At 50.8% G+C, this 23,809-nt stretch overlaps 1 protein-coding gene across 2 annotated transcripts in view; it reads left to right on the top strand.

Moving 5' to 3' along the window:
• The window catches only part of DAGLB (diacylglycerol lipase beta), a 41,884-nt gene that overhangs the window by 16,448 nt on the left and 1,627 nt on the right, over window positions 1–23,809 (top strand). Inside the window, exons 6-13 of one of the 2 annotated variants that reach the window (XM_050783968.1) lie at window positions 2,039–2,166; window positions 6,805–6,931; window positions 8,085–8,168; window positions 11,691–11,768; window positions 16,535–16,615; window positions 16,701–16,828; window positions 21,561–21,629; window positions 21,712–21,784. In XM_050783968.1, the coding sequence (XP_050639925.1) occupies window positions 2,039–2,166; window positions 6,805–6,931; window positions 8,085–8,168; window positions 11,691–11,768; window positions 16,535–16,615; window positions 16,701–16,828; window positions 21,561–21,629; window positions 21,712–21,784 (768 nt within the window). The remainder of the gene's footprint in view (window positions 1–2,038; window positions 2,167–6,804; window positions 6,932–8,084; window positions 8,169–11,690; window positions 11,769–16,534; window positions 16,616–16,700; window positions 16,829–21,560; window positions 21,630–21,711; window positions 21,785–23,809) is intronic. The other variant, XM_050783970.1, reaches the window with a different exon arrangement.

Below are 23,809 nucleotides of genomic sequence, written 5' to 3'. Positions count from 1 at the left end.
CAAGTCCTGCCTCCCGGGTTCACACCATTCTCCTGCCTCAGCCTCCCAAGTAGCTGAGACTACAGGTGCCTGCCACCACACCTGGCTAATTTTTTTGTATTTTTAGTAGAGATGGGGTTTCACCGTGTTAGCCAGGATGGTCTTGATCTCCTGACCTCGTGATCTGCCCACGTCAGCCTCCCAAAGTGCTGGGATTACAGGCATGAGCCACTGTGCCTGGCCTCCCCTCCCCTTTTTTCTTTTTCTTTTTTTTTTTTGAGACGGAGTTTTGCTCTTGTTGCTCAGGCTGGAGTGCAGTGGCACAATTGGCTCACTGCAACCTCTACCTCCTAGGTTCAAGTGATTCTCCTGCCTCAGCCTCCCGAGTAGCTGGGATTACAGGCATGTGCCACCACACCCAGCTAATTTTTTGCATTTTTAGTAGAGACGGGGTTTTGCCATGTTGACCAGGCTGATCTCAAACTCATGACCTTAGGGAATCTGCCTGCCTCGGCTTCCCAAAGTGCTGGGATTACAGGCGTGAGCCACCACACCGGGCCTGTTTTTAAAACATTTTTTAAAAATCATTTTTTTAACTTTTCTTTTAGGTTCAGGGGTACGTAAACAGGGTTGTTATACAGGTAAACTCATGTCACGAAGGTTTGTTGTAGAGATTGTATTTTCACCCAGGTACTAAGCTAGGACTCTACAGCAGTTTCATTAGCAGTTGGGTTGGAATCTGATTGGCGGCTTCCACTGGTTGTATGGTATCACCTGTCAGGTGAGGCATCTTTGTATCACCTGGCGTTCAGGTAGTGGGAACCCATTCCTGCCCACTTTATCATCCATCTTATCTTTTTATTTTATTTTACTTTATTTTTTGAGATGGAGTCTCACTCTGTCGCCCAGGCTGGAGTGCAGTGGCACAATCTCAGCTCACTGCAACCTCCACCTCCTGACTTGAGGCAGTTCTCCTGCCTTAACCTCCATAGTAGCTGGGACTACAGGTGTGCGCCACCACGCCCAGCTCATGTTTGTATTGTTAGTAGAGACAGGGTTTCACCGTGTTGGCCAGGCTGATCTCGAACTCTTGGCCTCAAGTGATTTGCCAGCCTCAGTCCCCCAAAGTGCTGGGATTACAGGCGTGAGCCACTGCACCCGGCCACATCCATCATATCTTTGAAAGCTTGTGTTTGAGGAAATTTGCTGTTCAATTCTATGCATGAGAACAATTCCTCCTAGGATGGGGACTGCAATTCTCCCTGGGTGTGTTTGCTTTCTTCTCTGGGGCTGGGGGCAGAAACAGTTCAGCTTTGCTTGGTCGTAGTTTTCCTGCTACAGGTCATTACGTTTTTGAGAGAGAAAATTGCACATAGACTGTATACATTTTCGCTGCTCCAGGTTAAGCCGCTCAGTTCTGGGCAGCTTGTGTGTGGCAGCGGCATGGAAATGTACTAGTTTCAGGCATCTAGATAGGAAGTCTCGGCTCATTTCAGCAAAGACACCAGGACAGTCACTGGAGTGTTTTTTACTGTTAACTTCCCCCGTGCTTGCTGTGTTCCTATAAAATGAGGAGTCAGGCCGGGTGTGGTGGCTCACGCCTGTCATCCCAGCACTTTGGGAGGCCGAGGTGGGTTGATCACCTGAGGTCAGGAGTTCGAGACCAGCCTGGCCAACATGGTGAAACCCCATCTCTACTAAAAATACAAAAATTAGCCGGGCGTGGTGGCGGGCGCCTGTAATCCCAACGAATTGGGAGGCTGAGGCAGGGGGATTGCTTGAACCTGGGAGGTGGAGGTTGCAGTGAGCTGAGATTGTGCCACTGTGCTCCAGCCTGGGCGACAGAGCGAGACTCTGTCACCAAAAAAAAAAAAAAAAATGAGGAGTCCATGTCAGTCCGTATTGAAGGAGCAGTTTTGCCTGTGGGCATGTGAGGGTTCTGTTCAGTGAAGGAGCAAGAAGAGTCGGGAGTTAGAGTTCAGGTTTCAGGTCTCAGTGTGTCGATCCACTGTGTCGGGAGTTCCCTTAATAAACAGTAGTTTCTGTCCTTCTCTTGCAGGAAGCTGATCTGGATGCAGAATTAGAAAACTGCCATCATTACATGCAGTTTGCAGCAGCGGCCTACGGGTGGCCTCTCTACATCTACAGAAACCCCCTCACGGGGCTGTGCAGGATTGGTGGTGACTGGTGGGTTGGCACAGTCTCAGCCTCCATAGCCATATTTCCCTTAAAAAAAAAAAAGCTTTCTATTTTGAGATATTTCAAAAACTTGCAAGAACAGTGCAAAGAACTCCCATGAATCCTTTACCTAGAGTCACCAGCTGTGACTCATCTGGTCACATGTGCTGTATCACTCTCTTTCTCTCTCTCTCTCTCTATATATATATCCATCACATGTTGTCCATGACAAACATCCTATATGTATCTATATATACACACACACACACACACACACGGGTATTTTTTTTTTTTCCCTGAACCGTTTTATTTTATTTTTCCCTTTTTGAGACAGAGTTTCACTCTTGCTGCCCAGGCTGGAGTGCAGTGGCACGATCTCAGCTCACTGCAACCTCCGCCTCCCAGGCTCAAGTGGTACTCCTGGCTCAGCCTCCTGAGTATCTGAGATTACAGGCGCCCACTACCAGGCCCGGCTAATTTTCTATTTTTAGTAGAGACGGGGTTTCACCATGTTGGCCAGGCTGGTCTGGAACTCCTGACCTCGTGATTGGCCTGCCTCAGCCTCCCAAAGTGCTGGGATTACAGGCGTCAGCCACCAGGGCCGGCTTCAGGTAATTTTTGTATGTTTAGTAGAGATGGGGTTTCCCCATGTTGACTAGGCTGGTCTCGAACTCCTGACCTCAAGTGATCTGCCTGCCTCAGCCTCCCAGAGTTCTGGGATGACAAGGTGTGAGCCACTGTGCCCAACCTCAGTAATACCCTTTTTAGCAATTTTTTTTCCAATCCAGGATGATGCATTGCATCTAGTTTCCATGTCTCTTTGGTCTCCTTCAAGTTGTAAGTTTCTCAGCCATTCTTTCGTTTCGTGATATTGACATTTTGAAGAGGACAGTGCAGATATTTTGTAGAAGGACCCTCAATTTGCATTTGTGTGATGGTTTGCCTGTGATTAGATTTACATTTTGCATTTTTGGCGGGAATGGTCCATGACAAACATCCTTCCTAGTATATCATATCGGGGGATACACGATGCCGGTTTGTCCTGTTTCTGGTGATATTAACATTGATTGCTTGGCTGAGGTGGTGACTGCCAGCCTTGAAATAATTTAAATATCTTGTCCTGGGCCAGGCATGGTGGCTCAAACCTGTAATCCCAGCTTTTTGGGAGGCTGAGGCAGGTGGATCACTTGAGCTCAGGAGTTTGAGACCAGCCTGGGCAACCTGTCATAACTCCATCTCACTAAAAATATAAAAATTAGCTGGGTGTAACGGTGTGTACCTGTAGTCCCAGGTACTTGGGAGGCTGAGGCAGGAGAAACACCTGAGCCCAGGAGGCTGAGGTTGCAGTGAGCCGGGATTGCGCCACTGCACTCCGGCCTAGGTGACAGAGGGAGATAGGCTGGGCGCAGTGGCTCACACCCGTAATCCCAACACTTTGGGAGGCCGAGGCGGGTGGATCACGACGTCAGGAGATCGAGACCATCCTGGCTAACGTGGTGAAACCCCATCTCTACTAAAAATACAAAAAATTAGCTGGGCATCGTGGCGGGCGCCCATAGTCCCAGCTACTTGGGAGGCTGAGGCAGGAGAGTGGCGTGAACCCGGGAGGTGGAGCTTGCAGTGAGCCGAGATCACACCACTACACTCCAGCCTGGGAGACAGTGAGACTCCGCCTCAAAAAAATAAATAAATAAATAAAATAAATAAATGTATATGTCTATATCTCACCAGGTGCAGTGGCTCATGCCTGTAATCCCAGCACTTTGGGAGACCAAGGCGGGCGGATCACCAGAGGTCAAGAGTTCAAAACCATCCTGACCAACATGATGACTCCCCTTCTCTACTAAAAATACAGAAATTAGCTGGGTGTGGTGGCGCACACCTGTAATCACAGCTACTTGGGAGGCTGAGGCAGGAGAATCACTTGAACCAGGGAGTTGGAGGTTGCAGTGAGTGGCTATCACAGCCATTGCACTCCAGCCTGAGCAACAGAGCAAGACTGTCTCAAAAAGAAAAAAACAAAAACCAAAACAAAATGAAAAACAAGTAAATAAATGTCCTGTCCCTCTCTGAATTCTCATCTGGCAGTACAGCATCCGTTGATTCTTGTCTGAATCACTTATCACTAGGATGGTGGCAAAATTGTGATTTTTCTTTCTTTTTTTTTTTTTTGAGACGGAGTCTTGTGATCCTGACTCACTGCAATCTCCGTCTCCTAGGTTCAAGTGATTCTCCTGCATCAGCCTCTCCGAGTGGCTGGGATTACAGGCTCGCGCCACCATACTCGGTTAAATTTTTGTATTTTTAGTAGAGATGGGTTTTTGCTATGTTGGCCAGGCTGGTCGAACTCCTGACCTCAGGTGATCCACCCGCCTCGGCCTCCCAAAGCGGTTGGATTACAGGCGTGAGCCACTGCACCTGGCCAAAATTGTGATTTTTCTAAATTCATCATTTCTTCTACATTAATTGTCATTTCCTATAAAAAAGAGCTTTTTATCCCTACATTTTATTGTCAATATGGATTTATAGATTTTTAAGTTCAGTGGGTTGTAATTATTACTGTTCATTTTATAGTAAGTACAGTGTTTATTTGATGCTCAGAATGTCCCAGATTTTGTCCTGCAGACTGGCTCCTATGTTCTTTTCATATGACCCTGTCTTGTTTTGAGCACTTCCTTTCTTGGGACCGTTGCCCAGGCTAGAGTATAGTGGTATCATCATGGCTTACTGTAGCACCGTACCCTCAACCTCCTGGGCTCAAGTTATCCTCCTGCCTCGGTCTCCCAAAGTCCTGGGATTACAGGTGTAAGCCACCACACCTGGCCTATGTATTTATTTTAAAGATTATGAGATTATACTAATACCTTTTCATTGTTTGTCTTTTAAGAGACAGGATTCTCTCACCTCAGCCTTCCAAGTAGCTGGGACTACAGGCATGCACTGCCAGACCGGGATAATTTTTTTAAATGTTTTAAATTAATAAATTTATTTTAGAGATAGTTTTGCTTTGTTGCCCAGGCTGGTCTTCAACACTTGAGCAATCCTCCCGCCTCAGCCTCCCAAAGCGCTGGCTTCACGGGCATCAGTCACCTGGCCCTGATATCTTTTAAATCTAATCCAACGTCCCAGGGTTTCTCTTTGCTTCTCCACATCATTTCTGCAAAGAGAAGCCTGGCCCGCAGCAACATCAGCGTGAGTTACCCACACTCAGTCCCCCATTACTAACAAAATAGTTTCAGAATTCCTATACCCAGTTCCATTACAAAAAGGGCATCTGCTAAGTAGAGTTTGCAATTTGTTTGTAGTTCTTTTTGTTTTTAATTTAATTTAATTTAATTGCATTTTTTGAGACAGAGTCTCGCTCTGTTGCCCAGGCTGGAGTGCAGTGGCACAATCTCAGCTCACTGCAACCTCCGCCTCCTGGGTGCAAGTGAGTCTCCTGCCTCAGCATCCGAGTAGCTGGGACTGCAGGCGCCCGCCACCCCCCTAGCTAAGTTTTGTATTTTTAGTAGAGATGGGGTTTCACCATGTTGGCCAGACTGGTCTCGAACTCCTGACTTCAGGTGATCCACCTGCCTCGACCTCCCAAAGTGCCGGGATTACAGGCATGAGCCACCTCACCCAGCCTCTGTTTGTTTTTAAACATGGAGTACAGCACTCAAAAGTTACTTCTATGATTTCTTATTTGTTTTCTCCAGAGTTGACTGTGTTGTTCATTTGGACAGGTTTGGTTTACCTACTTCTGTTGGCATTCAGTTTTAGGGACTTGCCCATCCTTGTTGATTAATTTTTTGAATATGGAAATCATTAACATGATGCCAGAAGTCAGAGCTCTACCTAAGACATGTGTATACAGAGAAGTATTATCTTTTTTTTTTTTTTTTGAGCCTTGCTCTGTTGCCCAGGCTGCAGTGCAGTGGTGTGATCTCAGCTCACTGCAAGCTCCACCTTCCAGGTTCACACCGTTCTCCTGCCTCAGCCTCCCAAGTAGCTGGGACTACAGGTGCCCGCCACCACGCCCAGCTAATTTTTTTTTTTTGTATTTTTAGTAGAGACAGGGTTTCACCGTGTTAGCCAGGATGGTCTCGATCTCCTGACCTTGTGATCCACCTGCCTCGGCCTCCCAAAGTGCTGGGATTACAGGCTTGAGCCACCACGCCCGGCTAAGAAGTATTATCTTTAATAAGCCATTCAAGGCCCAGTGCAGTGGCTCACATTTGTAACCCCAGCACTTTGGGAGGCCAAGACGGGCAGATCACCTGAGGTCAGGAGTTTAAAACCAGCCTGGCCAACATGGCGAAACACCGCTCTACTAAAAATACAAAATCTAGCTGGGCGTGGTGGCGCGTGCCTGTAATCCCAGCTACTCAGGAGGCTGAGGCAAGAGAATCGCTTGACCCCGGGAGGCAGGGGTTGCAGTGACCTGAGATTGTACCAGTATACTCCAGCCTGGGTGACACAGTGAGGTTCCATTTCAATCAATCAATAAAATAAGTTTTAAAAAGCCATTCCATGTCGGCCAGGCTAAGTCCTGAAAATTGTCCGCTCTGGTCCTCGCGTCTCTGGGAAAATGTGGCAGTGAGGACGGACATTCCTTGCTGAGTGGCTCTGCTTGGCACAGTAACATCTTTGGCCTCCTTTTTTTAGTTGCAGAAGCAGAACCACAGACTATGACTTGGTCGGAGGCGATCAGCTCAACTGTCACTTCGGCTCCATCCTGCACACGACAGGGCTGCAGTACAGGGACTTCATCCACGTCAGCTTCCATGACAAGGTATGGACGCTGTAGGCGGCGGCTCTTTACTTCTTTTGGGTCCTGGAGCCCTTAGAGATTCCGATGGAAGTTTTGAATTATTCTTCCCATAATTCATAGACACACAAACACACTCCTAAGTCCTGTGTACGGTTTCAGAGGGGCCAGCCACAGACCCTGGGGAAGCCACACAGATGCCTTGGGCAGGTTCAGAACCCAGGTTTCACGTAAGATAGAGGCGTCCTCATCAGAGATAGCATGCTGCGTTTCTTATCTCGCCCTTCTATCGAGGAGCAGTGAAGTCCCTCAGTATTAATCCTGCATGGCTTCCGGGGTTTGTATCGCTGTCTTGGGTCCTGAGTTCCATCAGCAGTGTAGCGCAGCGGGTCTGGCACTCTGGGGGGGTCACTGTCACCTGGGGAGAAGCTGCAAAAGCCAGCGGTGGGCTGGGCACAGCAGCTCACACTTGTAATCCCAGCACTTCGAGAGGCCAAGGTAGGCGGATCACAAGGTCAGGAGTTCAAGACCAGCCTGGCCAATATGGTGAAGCCCCATCTCTACTAAAAATACAAAAATTAGCTGGACGTGGTGGCGGGCGCCTGTAGTCCCCACTGGTCGAGAGGCTGAGTCAGGAGAATCACTTGAATCCAGGAGGCGGAGGTTGCAGTGAGCCGAGATTACGCATTTGCACTCCAGCCTCGGCGACAGAGCGAGACTGTGTCTCGAGAAAAAGCCAGCTGTGTGTGGCTGCAGTGCTGTGTGCCCAGTGTGGCTCGGTGTCTCTCCAGGTGATTCTCACACGCACAGCCGCGGGGGGCCTGCTGGTGCAGATGGGCGGCTCTCACACTTTGCTGTCCAAAAGAACCTCTAGGAGTTTTTAAAACTGCTGAAGTCCAGGCTGCACCCTGGGTCAGTTAAATCCCAGTCTCTGGGGAGGTCAGAGGGAGGCTAAGAAAACGAAGATCCTTTTTCCTGTCGAGCGGCGTGGTTTATGAAGGCCAGTCCTGGCCAGAGCGGGTCCCACTGTGTAGTGAGCATGAGTGGAGAGAGGCGGCGTCCCCTCCTCTGTGCCGCGGGAATTGGGCCGTCACCGCAGACACTACAGGGCTCTGACTTCGCTTGCGGGTGCACTTGTTCACTGCTGAGGCTCCATGCTTGTTTCTTGCTCCTGCAGGTTTACGAGCTGCCGTTTATAGTGGCTCTGGATCACAGGAAAGAGTCTGTTGTCGTCGCCGTGAGGGGGACCATGTCTCTGCAGGTAATGTTGGAACTTGACTTTCCAGCCCTGGGAGTGGGGTGTAGGGGCGGGAGCACACAGATGCTCGGCTGGGGAAAACCGTCAGTAACCGCATGAGACGCGGGAAAACGCTGAGGACAGAAAATGAGGATGTGAGCCCAGGGTTGGGAAATACTCCCTTTGCAAAAAGGGATGAAGCTGTTTCGTCTTCATTGAGAATTGTCAGCGGCAGAGCAGCTGGCAGGTTGGCCCCCCGCCACGGGAGCTCCAAGAGGGCACCTGCTTGGCCCCCTCTTGCCTATCTTCCCTGTGCCCAGCTAGGCCCCACACCTGGGAGCCTCCTGTGGAATTCCTGCACCAGAGCCGGATGGCGGCAGAGAGTCACGCCTCTGGCCACCAGCCCCGCCGCGAGCTCCGGGTTTGGGTCCTCATACCCCTCGTGGCCTGCCATTCTCCAGGTGCAGCCAGGACTGCCTACATCCATCCCCAGCCCATGGCCCCTCTTCTGTCTTCCTCAGCCCATCCTCCTGTGCCCCTTGGAGATGCCAGGCAACGCTTTCCTTGTCGAAGCTTTCTTCTCTCAATTCCGGTTTCCTCCTGGCCACTCCTCAGTCTCACTTCCCGTTCTTCTCTGCTGACCCAGAAAATGTGTTGAGACTCCAGAGCCTGTGCGCTCGGCCCTCTTCTGCTCCCGACTGGCTCTGCGGCAGCCTCCCAGGTCCAGGGCCAGGACCCCAAACCTGCATCTTCAGGAGCCATCTGGCTCTCCCGGGAGGCACCAGAGAAGCCACACTCCTCACAGGGCTGCTCCTCCCGGAGGGTGCTCTGTTCATGTCAGCTCTGCCAGCGTCCCCCCATTGCCCATTTAAGAAGCAGTGGCACCTGTAATCCCAGCACTTTGGGAGGCCGAGGTGGGTGGATCAGGAGGTCAAGAGATTGAGACCATCCTGGCCAACATGGTGAAACCCTGTCCCTACTGAAAATACAAAAAATTAGCCGGGCGTGGTGGCAGGCGCCTGTAATCCCAGCTACTCAGGAGGCTGAGGCAGGAGAATCACTTGAACCCGGGAGGTGGAGCTTGCAGTGAGCCGAGATCGCACCACTGCCCTCCAGGCTGGAGACAGAGCAAGACTCAGTCTCAAAAAAAAAAAAATTAGCTGGGTACGGTGCCAGTGCCTGTAATCCCAGCTGTTTGGGAGGCTGAGGCAGGAGAATCGCTTGAACCCGGGAGGTGGAGCTTGCAGTGAGCTGAGATCGCACCACTGCACTCCAGCCTGGCCAACAGGGCAAGACTCCATCTCGAAACTAAAGAAGCAGTGGCGTCGTCTGTGGCTTCTGTGCGCCCTGTCTGCTGCGTGTGAGGTTCCTGCCCCACCTGTGTGACCCTCTCTCCATTTCCAGCGCCGTGGCCCCACTTCTGGCCCCAGTCCTCTAGCTTCCCATCTCCGTCCCTGTCTAGTCTCTCTTCTCCACAGTCTGTTTGATTGTTTGCTTCTGAGACAGGGTCTTGCTCTGTTGCCCAGGGTGGAGTACGATGGTACAGTCAGCTCACTGCAGCCTCCACCTCTTGGGTTTGAGTGATCCTCCTGCCTCAGGCTCTCAAGTAGCTGGGACTACAGGCATGTACCACTACACCCGGCTATTTTTTCTATTTTCATAGAGACAAGATCTCACTATGTTTCCCAGGCTGGTCTCAACCTCCTGGGCTGTAGCCATCTACTCACCTCAGCTTCTGTCCATTGTCCTGTCCACCGAGGACTCACTCTAGAACACGGGTCGGATCTTACCGTCCTGCTCAGAAACCTCCAGTGGCTTCCTATTGCCTTTATTGATGTGTCTTTAAATTTTCTTTTTTTAATTCCAACTTGTACTTTAGATTCAGAGGGTACACGTGCAGGTTTGTAGCTGGGTATACCAGGTGATGCTGAGGTTTGGGGTGCCGTTGGTCCTGTCTCCCAGGTACTGAGCACAGTACCCAGTGCTTAGGTTTTCAGCCCTTCCCCCGCCCTCCTCTAGTGGCCCCGGTGTCTATTTTCCCCTCTTTGTGTCCATGAAAACCCAGTGTTGAGCTTCCACTGTCACATCAAACCACGCAGTGTTTACTTTTCTGTGTCTGTGTTAATTCGCCAAGGATGATGGCCCGCAGCTGCCTCGGTTGCTGCAGAGGACATGATTTCGTGCTTTTCTCTGACAGGGCCCACTGCCTTTAATATCAAGTTTCTGTTTCTTTCTTTTTTTTTTTTTTTCCAGACAGAGTTTTACTCTGTCACCCAGGCTGGAGTGCAGTGGTGCGATCTCGGCTCATTGCAACCTCCGCCTCCCGGGTTCAAGCGATTCTCCTGCCTCAACCTGCTGAGTAGCTGGAATTACAGGCCTGCGCCACCACGCCAGGCTAATTTTGTATTTTTAGTAGAGATGGGGTTTCTCCATGTTGGTCAGGCTGGTCTTGAACTCCTGACCTCAGATGATCCGCCCGCCTCGGCCTCCCAAAGTGCTGGGATTACAGGCGTGAGCCACCGTGCCTGGCAAGTTTGTGTTTCTTATCACAGCTCTGGGTGCTTTACCCAGCAGCCTTCCCCCTGCCTGCTCCGCAGCCTGGACACCGGTGCCGGGGCCTCCAGCCCGGCCGCACAGCACTCACCTGTGGACCTTTTCAAATAGGGCTGGTGTGGAGCCGCGTCCAGGGCCCCAGCCAGTGGGTCCCGCTGCCCCTGTGGGGAGGACACGCCTGTCCTCTCTGCTTTCACAACAGCCTCTTCCTTCGGGTCTGGCTCTGGCATCACCTCCTCCAGGGAGGTGGCACGCCCCTGCCCCTAGGCTGTGCCCTGTCGTCTGACTCGGCACCGCCTGGCCCTTGCTGCAGCACTAGTCTGGGCCTCCCCCTCTCCACGGTTTCAGCTGTCACGGGGCTCCTGAGGACAGGAACCAGGCTTTGTTCAAAACCCTGGTATAGCCGGGCGCGGTGGCTCACGCCTGTAATCCCAGCACTTTGGGAGGCCGAGGCGGGCGGATCACAAGGTCAGGAGATCGAGACCACGGTGAAACCCCGTCTCTACTAAAAATACAAAAAATTAGCCGGGCGCGGTTGTGGGCGCCTGTAGTCCCAGCTACTCGGGAGGCTGAGGCAGGAGAATGGCGTGAACCCGGGAGGCGGAGCTTGCAGTGAGCCGAGATCGTGCCACTGCACTCCAGCCTGGGCGACAGAGCGAGACTCCGTCTCAAAAAAAAAAAAAAAAAAAAAACCCTGGTACAGGCTCTGTGCCGCGGAGTCCTTAGAATATATGTGTGTGATGGGGAAGGCGCAGGGTGTGTCTTAGGCATGCTCCATGATCCCTCCACTCTTCACGCCCAGCCCAGAGCTGGTCGCGCCGTCGGGGCCCTCAGGAGCCACCGCTGGGTTTCCCTCCTGAGTCGGGCACTGAACCAGGAGACGGTACCATCCCCGCCATCCTCCATAGAAGTGTCAGGAGCAAGAACCACCTGTCATTCTCCCACCCTGCCCATCCCAGGCTGATGGCTGCTTCTGCAACGCCCTTTTTACAGGACGTCCTTACGGACCTGTCAGCGGAGAGCGAGGTGCTGGACGTGGAGTGTGAGGTGCAGGACCGCCTGGCACACAAGGTATGAGCGCAGGCTCGTGCGTCTTTCCCGTGAATGCTGACCACACAGCAGATGGGCACCTCGGCCAGGAACTGCACAGACAGCGCTGCCCGTTCCTCCTGCGCTGATTCTCACAGCCGCCCTGGGAGGTTGTAGGATTTTGTTTGTTCTGAGAGAGAGAAGCCTGTTCAGAGAGAGGGAGCACCTTGCCTGAAGTCGCATGGCTACTGGAATAAGTACCAGGTTGGGCGTTTGAGCCCAGCTCTGTGGCTTTTCCTTCTCTCTTTGTGTGTTTGCTGAGAGGCAGTCTCCCTGTGTTGCCCAGGCTGGTCTTGAACTACTGGGCTCAAGTTGTCCTCCTGCCTCAGCCTCCCAGAGTGTTGGGATTACGGGCATGAGCCACCACACCCAGCCTCCTCTGAATTATTTCAAGTAGAACATTCTTATGGTGAAGAAAAGCTTCATCACGACTCAGAGCAGCAGAGAGCGAGCACCAGGCCCTCAGGAGGCAGGCCACCCTGCTGGCACTCTGCCAGGTCATTCACACATTCTCTGTGCAGATGGCAGATGTCACGGTGCCAAGTTCACAGTTTCACTCTCACAGTGCTATGCGTGTGAGGCTGCCTCAGCTCCTCCTGAAGGATTGAAAACCCCCCGCCCAGAGAAGAGGGGCGGGGTTTCTAGTTTTGGGGGTTTTCTGTAACTGTGGTGAGATGTTCCTGAAACACATTGGTCAGTGTCACTGTTCGTTGGTAGTTAGTGCGCAGTTCTGGGCATTCAGCGCGTTCACAGTGCCGTGTGCCCATGTCCAGTCCCAGCACCCCAAGCACAAGCTCTGAACCCATCACCACTGACTTCCCCTTCCTCCCTTCCACGGCCTCTGGGAACCTCTGTTCTACTTTGTCTCTACAAGTCGTCTCTTCTGGGAACCTCACAGAATTGGAATCGTACAGGATTTGTCCTTTTGTCACTGGCCTATTTCTTTCTTTCTTTGAGATGGAGTCTTGCTCTGTTGGTCAGGCTGGAATACAGTGGCGCCATCTCGGCTCACTACAACCTCCGCCTCCCGGGTTCAAGCCATTCTCCTGCCTCAGCCTCCCCAGCAGCTGGGACTACAGGTGCCCGCCAGCACACCCAGCTGATTTTTGTATTTTTAGTAGAGACGAGGTTTCACCATGTTGGCCAGGATGGTCTCGATCTCTTGACCTCATGATCTGCCCGTCTCAGCCTCCCAAATTGCTGAGATTACAGGCTTGAGCCACCACGCCCGGACTGTTTTTGTTTTTGAGACAGGGTCTTGCTATGTCACCCAGGCTAGAGTGCAATGGTGTAATCATAGCTCACTGCAGCCTCCATCTCCCAGGCTCAAGTGATCTTCCCACCTCAGCCTCCCAAGTAGCTGGGATTACAGGCGTGTGCCACCATGCCTGGCTAATTTTTTACTTTGTATTTTGTAGAGATGGGGGTCTCACTATGTTGCCCAGGCTGGTCTTGAACTCCTGGCTCAAGCAGTCCTCTTGCCTCAGCCTCCCAAAGTTCTGGGATTGCAGGCGTGAGCCACCGCGCCCGGCCCTTTGCTGTCTTTTTTGTATGCCAGTTCACAAAAGACTCCAGTTTGACTGTTCCTGGGTGTGTGTGAGGAAAGGAGGAACTGGAAGCCTTAGTACAGAGATGCCCCAGAAACCCATCAGGGGCCAAGGGGCTTGGCCTGGGTGGATCTGCTCAGGCAAAGGCTTTACGTGACCACAAGCTGAGGACCCCCGGCCTGGCTGGCAGCTGAGGCCCCCGCGTGCTGTGTTCGTATTTTAGTGACAGTTTGTCCCTTGGGTCGGGAAGGCTGCCGCTCGGGGCCTGTCCTGTGCTCTTGGCTTCATTAGTGCCAAGTCGCACTGAGTTTGGCTCTGACGCTGTCCACAGTAATCAGACTCCAAATCTGCGCGGCCGAAAGGGCCTTGGCGTTTTGTTGTTGGAAGTGTGCCGGGGAGGCTCGCCGGCAGCGGCTTACTCCACATCCTGCTGGGCTCTGCCTGCCCGGCGCCAGCCACACAGTAGGTGCCCAGTGAGTGTCGCCTGGAGTTGACTGCATCCCCCTGTCACAAGAGAGAGAAAGAGCATCTGGGGATTTGTTAAGAAGTGCGGTCAGGGCCGGGTGCGGTGGCTCACGCCTGTAATCCCAGCACTTTGGGAGGCCGAGACGGGTGGATCATGAGGTCAGGAGATGGAGACCATCCTGGCTAACACGGTGAAACCCCGTCTCTACTAAAAATACAAAAAATTAGCCGGGCGAGATGGTGGGCACCTGTAATCCCATCTATTGGCTGGGAGAATAGCCTGAACCCGGGAGGCAGAGCTTGCAGTGAGCCGAGATGGCGCCACTGCACTCCAGCCTGGGCGACAGAGCGAGACTCCGTCTCAAAAAAAAAAGAAACTTGTAGTTGCATTAGAGATGATGAAAAACAGTCTCCCATCTTCTGTGGGATTTCCTCCACCCCATCCTGTTAGAATAGAAGCTTCATGGGACGGGGCCAGGCCCGCTTTTCTCCGGGCCCAGCACAGGAGCACGGTGAGAAAGCATTTTGAAGATATTTCTCATTGACGGGGCCGTTTCCCTGGCACTGCTTTTCTTTTTTTAAAAATCTTTTGAGGGCGGCCGGGCGCGGTGGCTCAAGCCTGTAATCCCAGCACTTTGGGAGGCCGAGACGGGCGGATCACGAGGTCAGGAGATCGAGACCATCCTGGCTAACACAGTGAAACCCCGTCTCTACTAAAAATACAAAAAACTTAGCCGGGCGAGGTGGCAGGCGCCTGTAGAGTCCCAGCTACTCGGGAGGCTGAGGCAGGAGAATGGCGTGAACCCGGGAGGCGGAGCTTGCAGTGAGCTGAGATCCGGCCACTGCACTCCAGCCTGGGTGACAGAGCGAGACTCCGTCTCAAAAAAAAAAAAAAAAAAAAAAAATCTTTTGAGGGCTTAACTGCATGTAGGGAATGGCTTTATTTTTTTCTTTTATTATTTTTATGATGTTTTTTTTTTTTTTTTTTTTTTTTTTTTTTTTTTTTTTTTTGAGACGGGGTCTCGCTCTGTCACCCAGGCTGGAGTGCAGTGGCCGGATCTCAGCTCACTGCAAGCTCCGCCTCCCGGGTTCACGCCATTCTCCTGCCTCAGCCTCCCGAGTAGCTGGGACTCTACAGGCGCCCGCCACCTCGCCCGGCTAGTTTTTTTTTTGTATTTTTTAGTAGAGACGGGGTTTCACCGGGTTAGCCAGGATTGTCTCGATCTCCTGACCTTGTGATCCACCCGTCTCGGCCTCCCAAAGTGCTGGGATTACAGGCTTGAGCCACCGCACCCGGCCATGATGATTTTTTTTCAGAAACAGTCTCACTGTGCCACCCAAGCTGGAGTGCAGTGGGGCATAGTTTGCTGTAACCTTGAACTCCTGGGCTCAAGTGATCCTCCTGCCTCAGCCTCCCAAAGTGTTGGGATTACAGGCATGAGCCACCACATCCAGCCAACTGCTTAATTTTCAAGAAGCCTGTTTCAGAGGACAGATGTGTATGTCAGAAAATTTTAAATTTTTACTGGACACAGTGGCTCATGCCTGTAATCACACTACTTTGGGAGGCTGAGGCGGGCAGATCATGAGGTCAGGAGTTTGAGACTAGCCTGGCCAATATGGTGAAACCCCGTCTCTACTAAAAATACAAAAATTAGCTGGACGTGGTGGCATGCACCTGTATTCCCAATTACCCAGGAGGCTAGGCAGGAGCATCGCTTGAACCTGAGAGGCAGAGGATGCAGGGAGCCGAGATCACACCACTGCACTCCAGCCTGGCCGACAGAGCGAGACTCTGTCATTTATTCATTCATTCATTCATAAATAAATAAAATTTTATTTATTTTTTGAAGTTAAAGCCAAACCTAACCACCTCAAAACTCACTTAGTTTTACCTTTGCAGGAACAGTGGATGCTTATCAGCTTCTTTGATTCAGAACTTTATGAATTTTGTTGTTTTAGAGAAATGGGGTCTTGCTACATTGCCCAGGCTGGTCTCAACCTCATGGGCTCAAGTTATCCTCCTGCCTCAGCCTCCCAAATAGCTAGGATTGCAGGTGTGAGCCACTTGGCCCAGCTTTAGAACTTTATGTTTAAATGTCATTTAAAAAGTGTAAATCTAACCAGCCATAGGAACTTGGCTGAAGTGAATTGTGGTATATTCACACAGCACTAAACGGTGTAGCTACAGACAAAGCCACAGAAATGTATCTGTGGAAAGATGTTTGGTTGTTTTTGGGTTTTTTTAGGGTGGGACAGGGTCTTACTGTGCTGCCCAGTGATGCAGTCATGACTCACAGCAGCCTGCATTTTCTGTGCTCAAGCGATCCTCCCACCTCAGCCTCCTGAGGAGCTGGACTATAGGTGCTCGCCACCAAGCCCGGTTATTGTTTATTTTTATTTTTATTTTTTGAGTAGAGACAGGATCCAGGCTGGTCTTGTATTTTTATTTTAGTAGAGACTGTGTTGCCCAAGCTGGTCTTGAACTTCTGGGCTCAAGTGATCCTCCTGCCTTGGCCTTCCAAAGTGCTGGGATTACAGGCGTGAAGCACCGTGCTTCATGTCAGGCTCTGTGCAAGGGGCCAGGAGCATAGCCATGCACCATGGATGTGGCTGCTGAGCCCATGATCTCAGATCCCGGGAGAGACTCACACGTCAGTGCACAGCGTCATCCCATCTCGAGTCTCCCCTGGGCCTGCCTTGTCTGAGGATTAACTACCTTCTTTGTGTTTTTAGGGTATTTCTCAAGCTGCCAGATACGTTTACCGACGACTCATCGACGACGGGATTTTGAGCCAAGCCTTCAGCATTGCTCCTGTGAGATCTTAGTTAAGTTTCTTTCCTTCTCCTCTCTGGAGCTGTTGTTTTTACCCTTCGCCTCATTCTGCTGTCTGTCCTCTAGGAGTACCGGCTGGTCATCGTGGGCCACAGCCTCGGGGGTGGGGCGGCCGCCCTGCTGGCCACCATGCTCCGAGCCGCCTACCCGCAGGTCAGGTGCTACGCCTTCTCCCCGCCTCGGGGGCTGTGGAGGTGAGCCTGTTTTCCTGCTCTAATAGCTTGCTACTTAGTGTCATGTGGTCAAGACTCATCTTTTTTTTTTTTTTTTCTTCCCCCCCTCCCTCCCCACCCCGCCCCGCCGAGAAGGAGTCACGCTCTCAGTGGCATGATCCACCTCCCAGGTTCAAGCCGTTCTTCTGCCTCAGCCTCTCGAGTAGCTGGGACTACGGGTGCACGCCACCATGCTGGCTAATTTTTGTATTTTTAGTAGAGATGGGGTTTCACCATGTTGGTCAGGCTGGTCTCTAACCCCTGACCTCGTGTTCCACTGCCTTGGCCTCCCAAAGTGCTGGGATTACAAGTGTGAGCCACTGCACCCAGCCAAGACTCCTCTTTTATTCATCACCTAATCACAATTTTTCATCCACAAGAGAGATTTGTGGTTTTTGTTTTGTTTTGTTTTTTGAGACGGAGTCTCGCTGTCTCCCAGGCTGGAGTCAGTGGCACGAGCCTGGCTCACTGCAAGCTCCACCTCCCGAGTTCAAGTGAGTCTCCTGCCTCAGCCTTCTGAGTAGCTGGGATTACACTTGCGTGCCACGACACCCGGCTAATTTCTGTATTTTCAGTAGTGGCAGGGTTTCGCCATGTTGGCCAGGCTGGTCTCGAACTCCTGACCTCAAGTGATCCGCGTGCCTCGGCCTCCCAAAGTGCAGGGATTACAGGCATAAGCCACCGCACCCAGCTGTTTGTTTTGAAGCACTGTTTCACAGAAGAAGGTCTGTGTAGCCTTTCTTAGACCTGTCTGACCATACCTTTAATTTCCTAAAGGATTTCATTCTGAGAGTCTTTTTTCAAACAGACTTTATTTTTTAGAGCAGTTTTAGGTTGACAGCAAAACTGAGCAGAAGGTTGTAGGGACTTCTCCTACCCTCCCTCCCCATAAGCATGCACAGCCTCCCCCATTCTCACAGCCCTGGCAGAGGGTGGCTGCTGACATCCATGCGCCTGGTGGGTCGTCCAGAGCCCAGTGTGCTGAGCGGTCCTTCTCGGGGGGCATATGCTGTGGGCAGTGACACATGCACAGTGGACATGTTTAAAGACATTTTTATGAGTTTGAAAAGTACTCTATTTTATTTATTTATTTTTTTGAGACGGAGTCTCCAGGCTGGAGTGCAGTGGCCAGATCTCAGCTCACCGCAAGCTCCGCCTCCCAGGTTTACGCCATTCTCCTGCCTCAGCCTCCCGAGTAGGTGGGACTACAGGCACCCGTCACCTCACCCGGCTAGTTTTTTGTATTTTTTTAGTAGAGACGGGGTTTCACCATGTTAGCCAGGATGGTCTCGATCTCCTGACCTCGTGATCCGCCCGTCTCAGCCTCCCAAAGTGCTGGGATTACAGGCTTGAGCCATCGCGCCCGGCCTTTTATTTTTATTTTTTGAGATGGAGTCTTGCTCTGTCGCCCAGGCTGGGGTGCAGTGGTGCGATCTTGGCTCACTGCAACCTCCGCCTCCCAGGTTCACGTCATTCTCCTGCCTCAGCCTCCGCCTGAGTAGCTGGGACTACAGGCGCCCACCACCATGCCCGGCTAATTTTTTATATTTTTTAGTAGAGACGGGGGTTTCACTGTGTTAGCCAGGATGGTCTCGATCTCCTGACCTCGTGATCCGCCCACCTTGGCCTCCCAAAGTGGTGGGATTACAGGTGTGAGCCACCGCGCCCAGCTGAAAAGTACATTTTTTTGCTGATTCAGCATACTGACCGTTCTGTGTAACCTTTTGCCGTGATTATAAAGGAATATTATACCACTTTATTTCATTGAAATGAAATAAAGGGCCAGGCATGGTGGCTCATGCCTGTAATCCCAGCCCTTTGGAATGATTAAAAAGTAAGTACGTAAAGAACAAAAAGAGCTTTTCTTTGCGTATTTGGTTTCTTTGACGTATAGTTCACACAGGAAAAAATGGGAGAATATATAAATGCTTAAATCTTCCCCTCGATATAGCAGTGTTCAGACTAATGAATTGTTACCTAGCAGTCTACAGAGGCAGACATTAATTTTTTTAAAACTTAAACTTCAGTCGTCTGTTTTCTTGCTGTCTTTTTTTTTTATTGACACAGGATCTTGCTCTGTCTCCCAGGCTGGAGTGCAGTGGCACAGTCATGGCTCACTGTAGCCTCTGCCTCCTTGCTTAGGTGATCTTCGGGCCTCAGCCTCCCAAGTAGCTGGGACCACAGGCGTACACCACCACGTCCAGCTAATTTTTGTAAGGAACAGGGTCTTGCTATGTTGCCCAGGCTGGCCTTGAACTCCTGGGCTCAAGTGATCCTCCTGCCTCAGCTACAAAGTGCTGGGATTAAAGGTATTGAGCCACTGTGCCTGGCCTCATTTTCTTGCTTTCTGGTACAACAAAGTATTCTCAAGTTTTGGGCTTGAAATGAGCAATTTTTTTTTTTCACCGTTGTCCATATCTGGAAGCAACCATTTCTCCAAGGAATATTGGTTCCTTTTAGTGGGAAATGGTATTTCTGAACTGAAATCTGGGCACTGGTGGTTCTCATTACCACAGAGCTGGTCATAATTCCCAGGGCTTTTTATTGGAAAGAGGTAGGAAAGGCTTTTGTTACACCAAAGAGAAAATGTAATCATAGTGTGTAGTGATACTTCAAGATCAGGAGGCTGGGCATGGTGGCTCACACCTGTAATCCCATCACTTTGGGAGGCTGAGGCAGGAGGATCACCTGAGCCCAGGAGATCGAGACTAGCCTGGGCAACATAGAAAGACCCCGTTCCTTACAAAAATGGGCTGGACGTGGTCACACGTGCCTGTGGTCCCAGCTATTCGGGAGGCTGAGGCAGTAGGATTGCCTGAACCCAGGACAAAGAGGTTGCAGTGAGCCGAGATCGCACCACTGTACTCCAGCCGGGGTTACAGAGCAAGATTCTGTCTCAAAAAAAAAAAAAAAATTAAGATCAGGGTTTTTACCTGTACCAAATGGTTGTACGTTGTTTTCACTGAAACTCTGTCTTTTTTTCTTCTTATCTGAAAAATTTGGTTTCTGTCAACAGTAACCCATTTATTACATGTCCCTCACAATATATGTATATGTAGAGATACACAGATCGCCCTTTCCAAATAGTAATACCAGCATGACATCTAACAGTAGGATGATGGGGCTTTGCCATGTCTGTGCAGTTTGCTTTCTTTTTTTTTTTTTTTTAATTTTTTTTTTTTGAGGCGGAGTCTCGCTGTGTCACCCAGGCTGGAGTGCAGTGGCCGGATCTCAGCTCACAGCAAGCTCCGCCTCCCGGGTTCTCGCCATTCTCCTGCCTTAGCCTCCTGAGTAGCTGGGACTACAGGCGCCCGCTGCCTCGCCTCTAGTTTTTTGTATTTTTTTAGTAGAGACGGGGTTTCACCGTGTTAGCCAGGATGGTCTCGATCTCCTGACCTCGTGATCCGCCCGTCTCGGCCTCCCAAAGTGCTGGGATTATAGGCTTGAGCCACCGCGCCCAGTTTGCTTTCTTGCAAAGATGTATTCCTGGTAGAGATGTACAGCCAGGTTACTGTGGTTTTTTAAGTCACTTGAAATAATTCTTCTGTTTGGTTAATACACTATTAGGTTCATTTGTTTCATTTAGCTTGTTATTTTAGGGATTGCTTCTTGTTATTTTGTGTCATTTTGTTTTCTAATGATGTAAAATAAAACATTAACAGGTTCCAAAGACAACTCAACAAAGCAGGGTGCATTCAGAGAAATCTCATTTCCATCCTTGTTCCCTCAAAAATGTCCTTTCTGGCCAGGTGCAGTGGCTTACACCTGTAATCCCAGCACTTTGGGAGGCCAAGGCAGGCGGATCACAAGGTCAGGAGATCGAGACCATCTTGGCTAACGTGGTGAAACCTCGTCTCTACTAAAAATACAAAAACTTAACTGGGCGTGTTGGCGGGCGCCTGTAGTCCCAGCTACTTGGGAGGCTGAGACAAGAGAACAGCATGAACCCGGGAGGCGGAGGTTGCAGTGAGCCGAGATCGCACCACTGATTCCAGCCTGGGGGAAAGGCGGACAGAGAGCAAGGCTCCTCAAAAAAAAAAAAAAAAAAAAAAAGTCCTGTCACCCCAGAGGTTGAAGTGTGTGGTGATTTTGACTGGCGTTTCCGTTATGTCCATGGCTGGAAGGAAGCGTGTCTGTGTTCCTCTCCTGTTGGTGAAAGGCTGCACTTTCTCCCTGCTCTTCTGCCTCTGGTGGTGGCTGTTCACTTTCACCACATGTCCTGAGATGACCCCGCAGCGGCACACACAGCCTCCTTCTTCTCCCAGCTGTGCGGGACGCACTATTGTGTGACTCATTGTGAGCTGAAGGCAGCTCTGGGGATGGGTATCTGGAGGCTCCCAGCCTCTGCCGGTGCAGGTTCTGCCGCAGTCAATCGCCTGTTGCCTCTGCCCTTCATTTTTGCCAGTGCATCTTTGATGCAGTCTTCCAAGTGTGGTTTCTGGGTCAAAGGACAGATCCATGTGCCTGGTCCACCTTGGTGTCCCGTTTGCAGTTTTAGCCGTGGGGCATCTCTGTCGGACGTATATTGTGGCTTTAGTAGGATCTGGCCAGTCAGTCGCCGTAACTGAAGTTTCCCCTCCCCTCCCTTTAGAGAAGAGAGAACAGAGCTGAGGTCTGGGAAACTAACCCCTCAGTGTCACTGATTTCTTTCGTGGAAGCCCTTGTGGGCAGTGTCGTCGTAAAGCTAACGTCCTCTCCCTGTTTGGAATTTCAGCAAAGCTCTGCATGAATATTCTCAGAGCTTCATCGTGTCGCTCGTCCTGGGGAAGGATGTGATTCCCAGGTAAGCCTGCCTGGTGCTGCGCCCGGGGCTGGGGGGTAGGGAGTGCTGGGTCCCAGCCTCAGTGTGCCTCTTTGCTAAACAGGCTCAGTGTGACCAACTTGGAAGATCTGAAGAGAAGAATCTTGCGGGTGGTTGCGCACTGCAATAAACCCAAGGTAAGCGGGTGCCTTGTTGAGAGGGTCTACAGGACACAGGGCCTGTCCCTAAGATCCTGTGGAGAGCCGGGAGGAATTGCACCCTCAGTGCAGGACACTCTATGCTGTTTCTAGAAGCTCTCCTTCCACCCTCTGGTCAGATTCTGGTCTAGGACTCTGTGATATTTAAGAAAGCAAATGGGCCGGGCGCGGTGGCTCACACCTGTAATCCCAGCACTTTGGGAGGCCGAGACGGGCAGATCACAAGGTCAGGAGATCGAGACCATCCTGGCTAACACGGTGAAACCCCGTCTCTACTAAAAATACAAAAACTTAGCTGGGCATGATGGCGAGCGCCTGTAATCCCAGCTACTGGGAGGTTGAGGCAGGAGAATGGCGTGAACCCAGGAGGCGGAGCTTGCAGTGAGCCCAGATCGCACCACTGCACTCCTCTGGGCAACAGGGTGAGACTCTGTCTCAAAAAAAAAAAAAAGAAAGCAAATGGCTACGGCAAGTGCGGGAAATGTCACAGGGAGGAAATAGGATCTGGGCTGGGCCCACTGGCGCATGCCTGGAATCCCACCACCTCAGGAGGCCGAGGCAGGAGAATCCCTTGAGGCCAACCTGGGCAACACAACAAGACCCTGTCTCTATTCTAGAAAAAAAAAGAAAAAGAAAATACTCTGGAGGAACTATCCATTTGATTTTGCTTTCTAACAAACTTCTTAGTCCTGTCTTGTGACTAACAGTATGTTAATGCCTTTTGGCTTTTTGTCTGAAAGCTTAGGAAGCGAGGCTGCCAAATAGAGCTTAAGAGGCACAGGCACATTTATCTATACTGTGGATATCATGCAGTTATTAAAATGGTGATATGTGTCCATGTCAGGGGTTTTTTAACATAGTGGTAGAAATTTATGTCTGCTGGCCAGGTGCAGTGGCTCACACCTGTAATCTCAGCACAGGTTAAGGCGGGCGGATCCTGAGTCAGGAGTTTGAGACTAGCCTGGCCGACATGGCAAAACCGTATCTCTACTAAAAATACAAAAATGAGCTATGGGTGGTGGTGGGTGCCTGTAATCCCAGCTACTTGGGAGGCTGAGGCAGAAGAGTCGCTTGAACCTGGGAGGCAGAGGTTGCACGAGCCAAGATTGCACCACTGCACTCCAGCCTGTGGGATACAGTGAGGCTCTCTCTCTCCAAAAAAAAAAAAAAAAAAAAAAGAAAAGAAACTTAGGTCTGCCGATAGAGATAGATATCCATTGAAAAGTAAAAAAAAAAAAAAAAAATTAAAAATTATTGAGAGAGAAGACTTATGGCAGAGGGTGGGGACAAGGAGATAGAGATATATGAATTTTGACAAAAATTTGAAAAGACATATGCCACGTGTGGTTTTGTTTAGTGTGGGTAGAGATGATTTTTATTTGTTTAACCCCTTTGTTTTCTGACCTTTCTTATGGTTTTGTTCCTTTCTTATGGTGTGTTCAGAAAGAAGAAACACAAATTTTTCTCCTTATCAATTACCTCCCCCAGTTTTTTCTTTTTTGAGACAGGGTCTCGCGCTCTCACCCAGGCTGGAGTGCAGCGGCGCCATCTTGGCTCACTGCAGCCTCCCAAGTTCAAGTGATCCTCCCACCTCAGCCTCCTGAGTAGTTGGGACTACAAGCACTCGCCACCACACCTGGCTAATTTTTGTATTTTTTGTAGAGACAGGGTCTCACCATGTTGCCCAGGCTGGTCTCAAACTTCTGGGCTGAAGCAATCCTCTTGCCTTGCCTCCCAAAGTGCTGGGATTACAGGTGTGAGCCACTGCTGTGCCCATCCTAAAATTTTTTTTAGAAATTAGTATCTAGGCTGGGCCCGGTGGCTCACGCCTATAATCCCAGCACTTTGGGAGGCCGAGGCGGGCAGATCACCTGAGGTCGGGAGTTCCAGACCAGCCTGACCAAAATGGAGAAACCCCGTCTCTACTAAAATTACAAAAAATTAGCCGGGCATGGTGGCAGGAGCCTGTAATGCCAGCTACTCGGGAGGCTGAGGTAGGAGAAT

Source organism: Macaca thibetana, chromosome 3 (assembly GCF_024542745.1).
Source record: "Macaca thibetana thibetana isolate TM-01 chromosome 3, ASM2454274v1, whole genome shotgun sequence".
Taxonomy (NCBI): domain Eukaryota; kingdom Metazoa; phylum Chordata; class Mammalia; order Primates; family Cercopithecidae; genus Macaca; species Macaca thibetana.
This window is presented reverse-complemented; position numbering and strand designations above follow the sequence as displayed.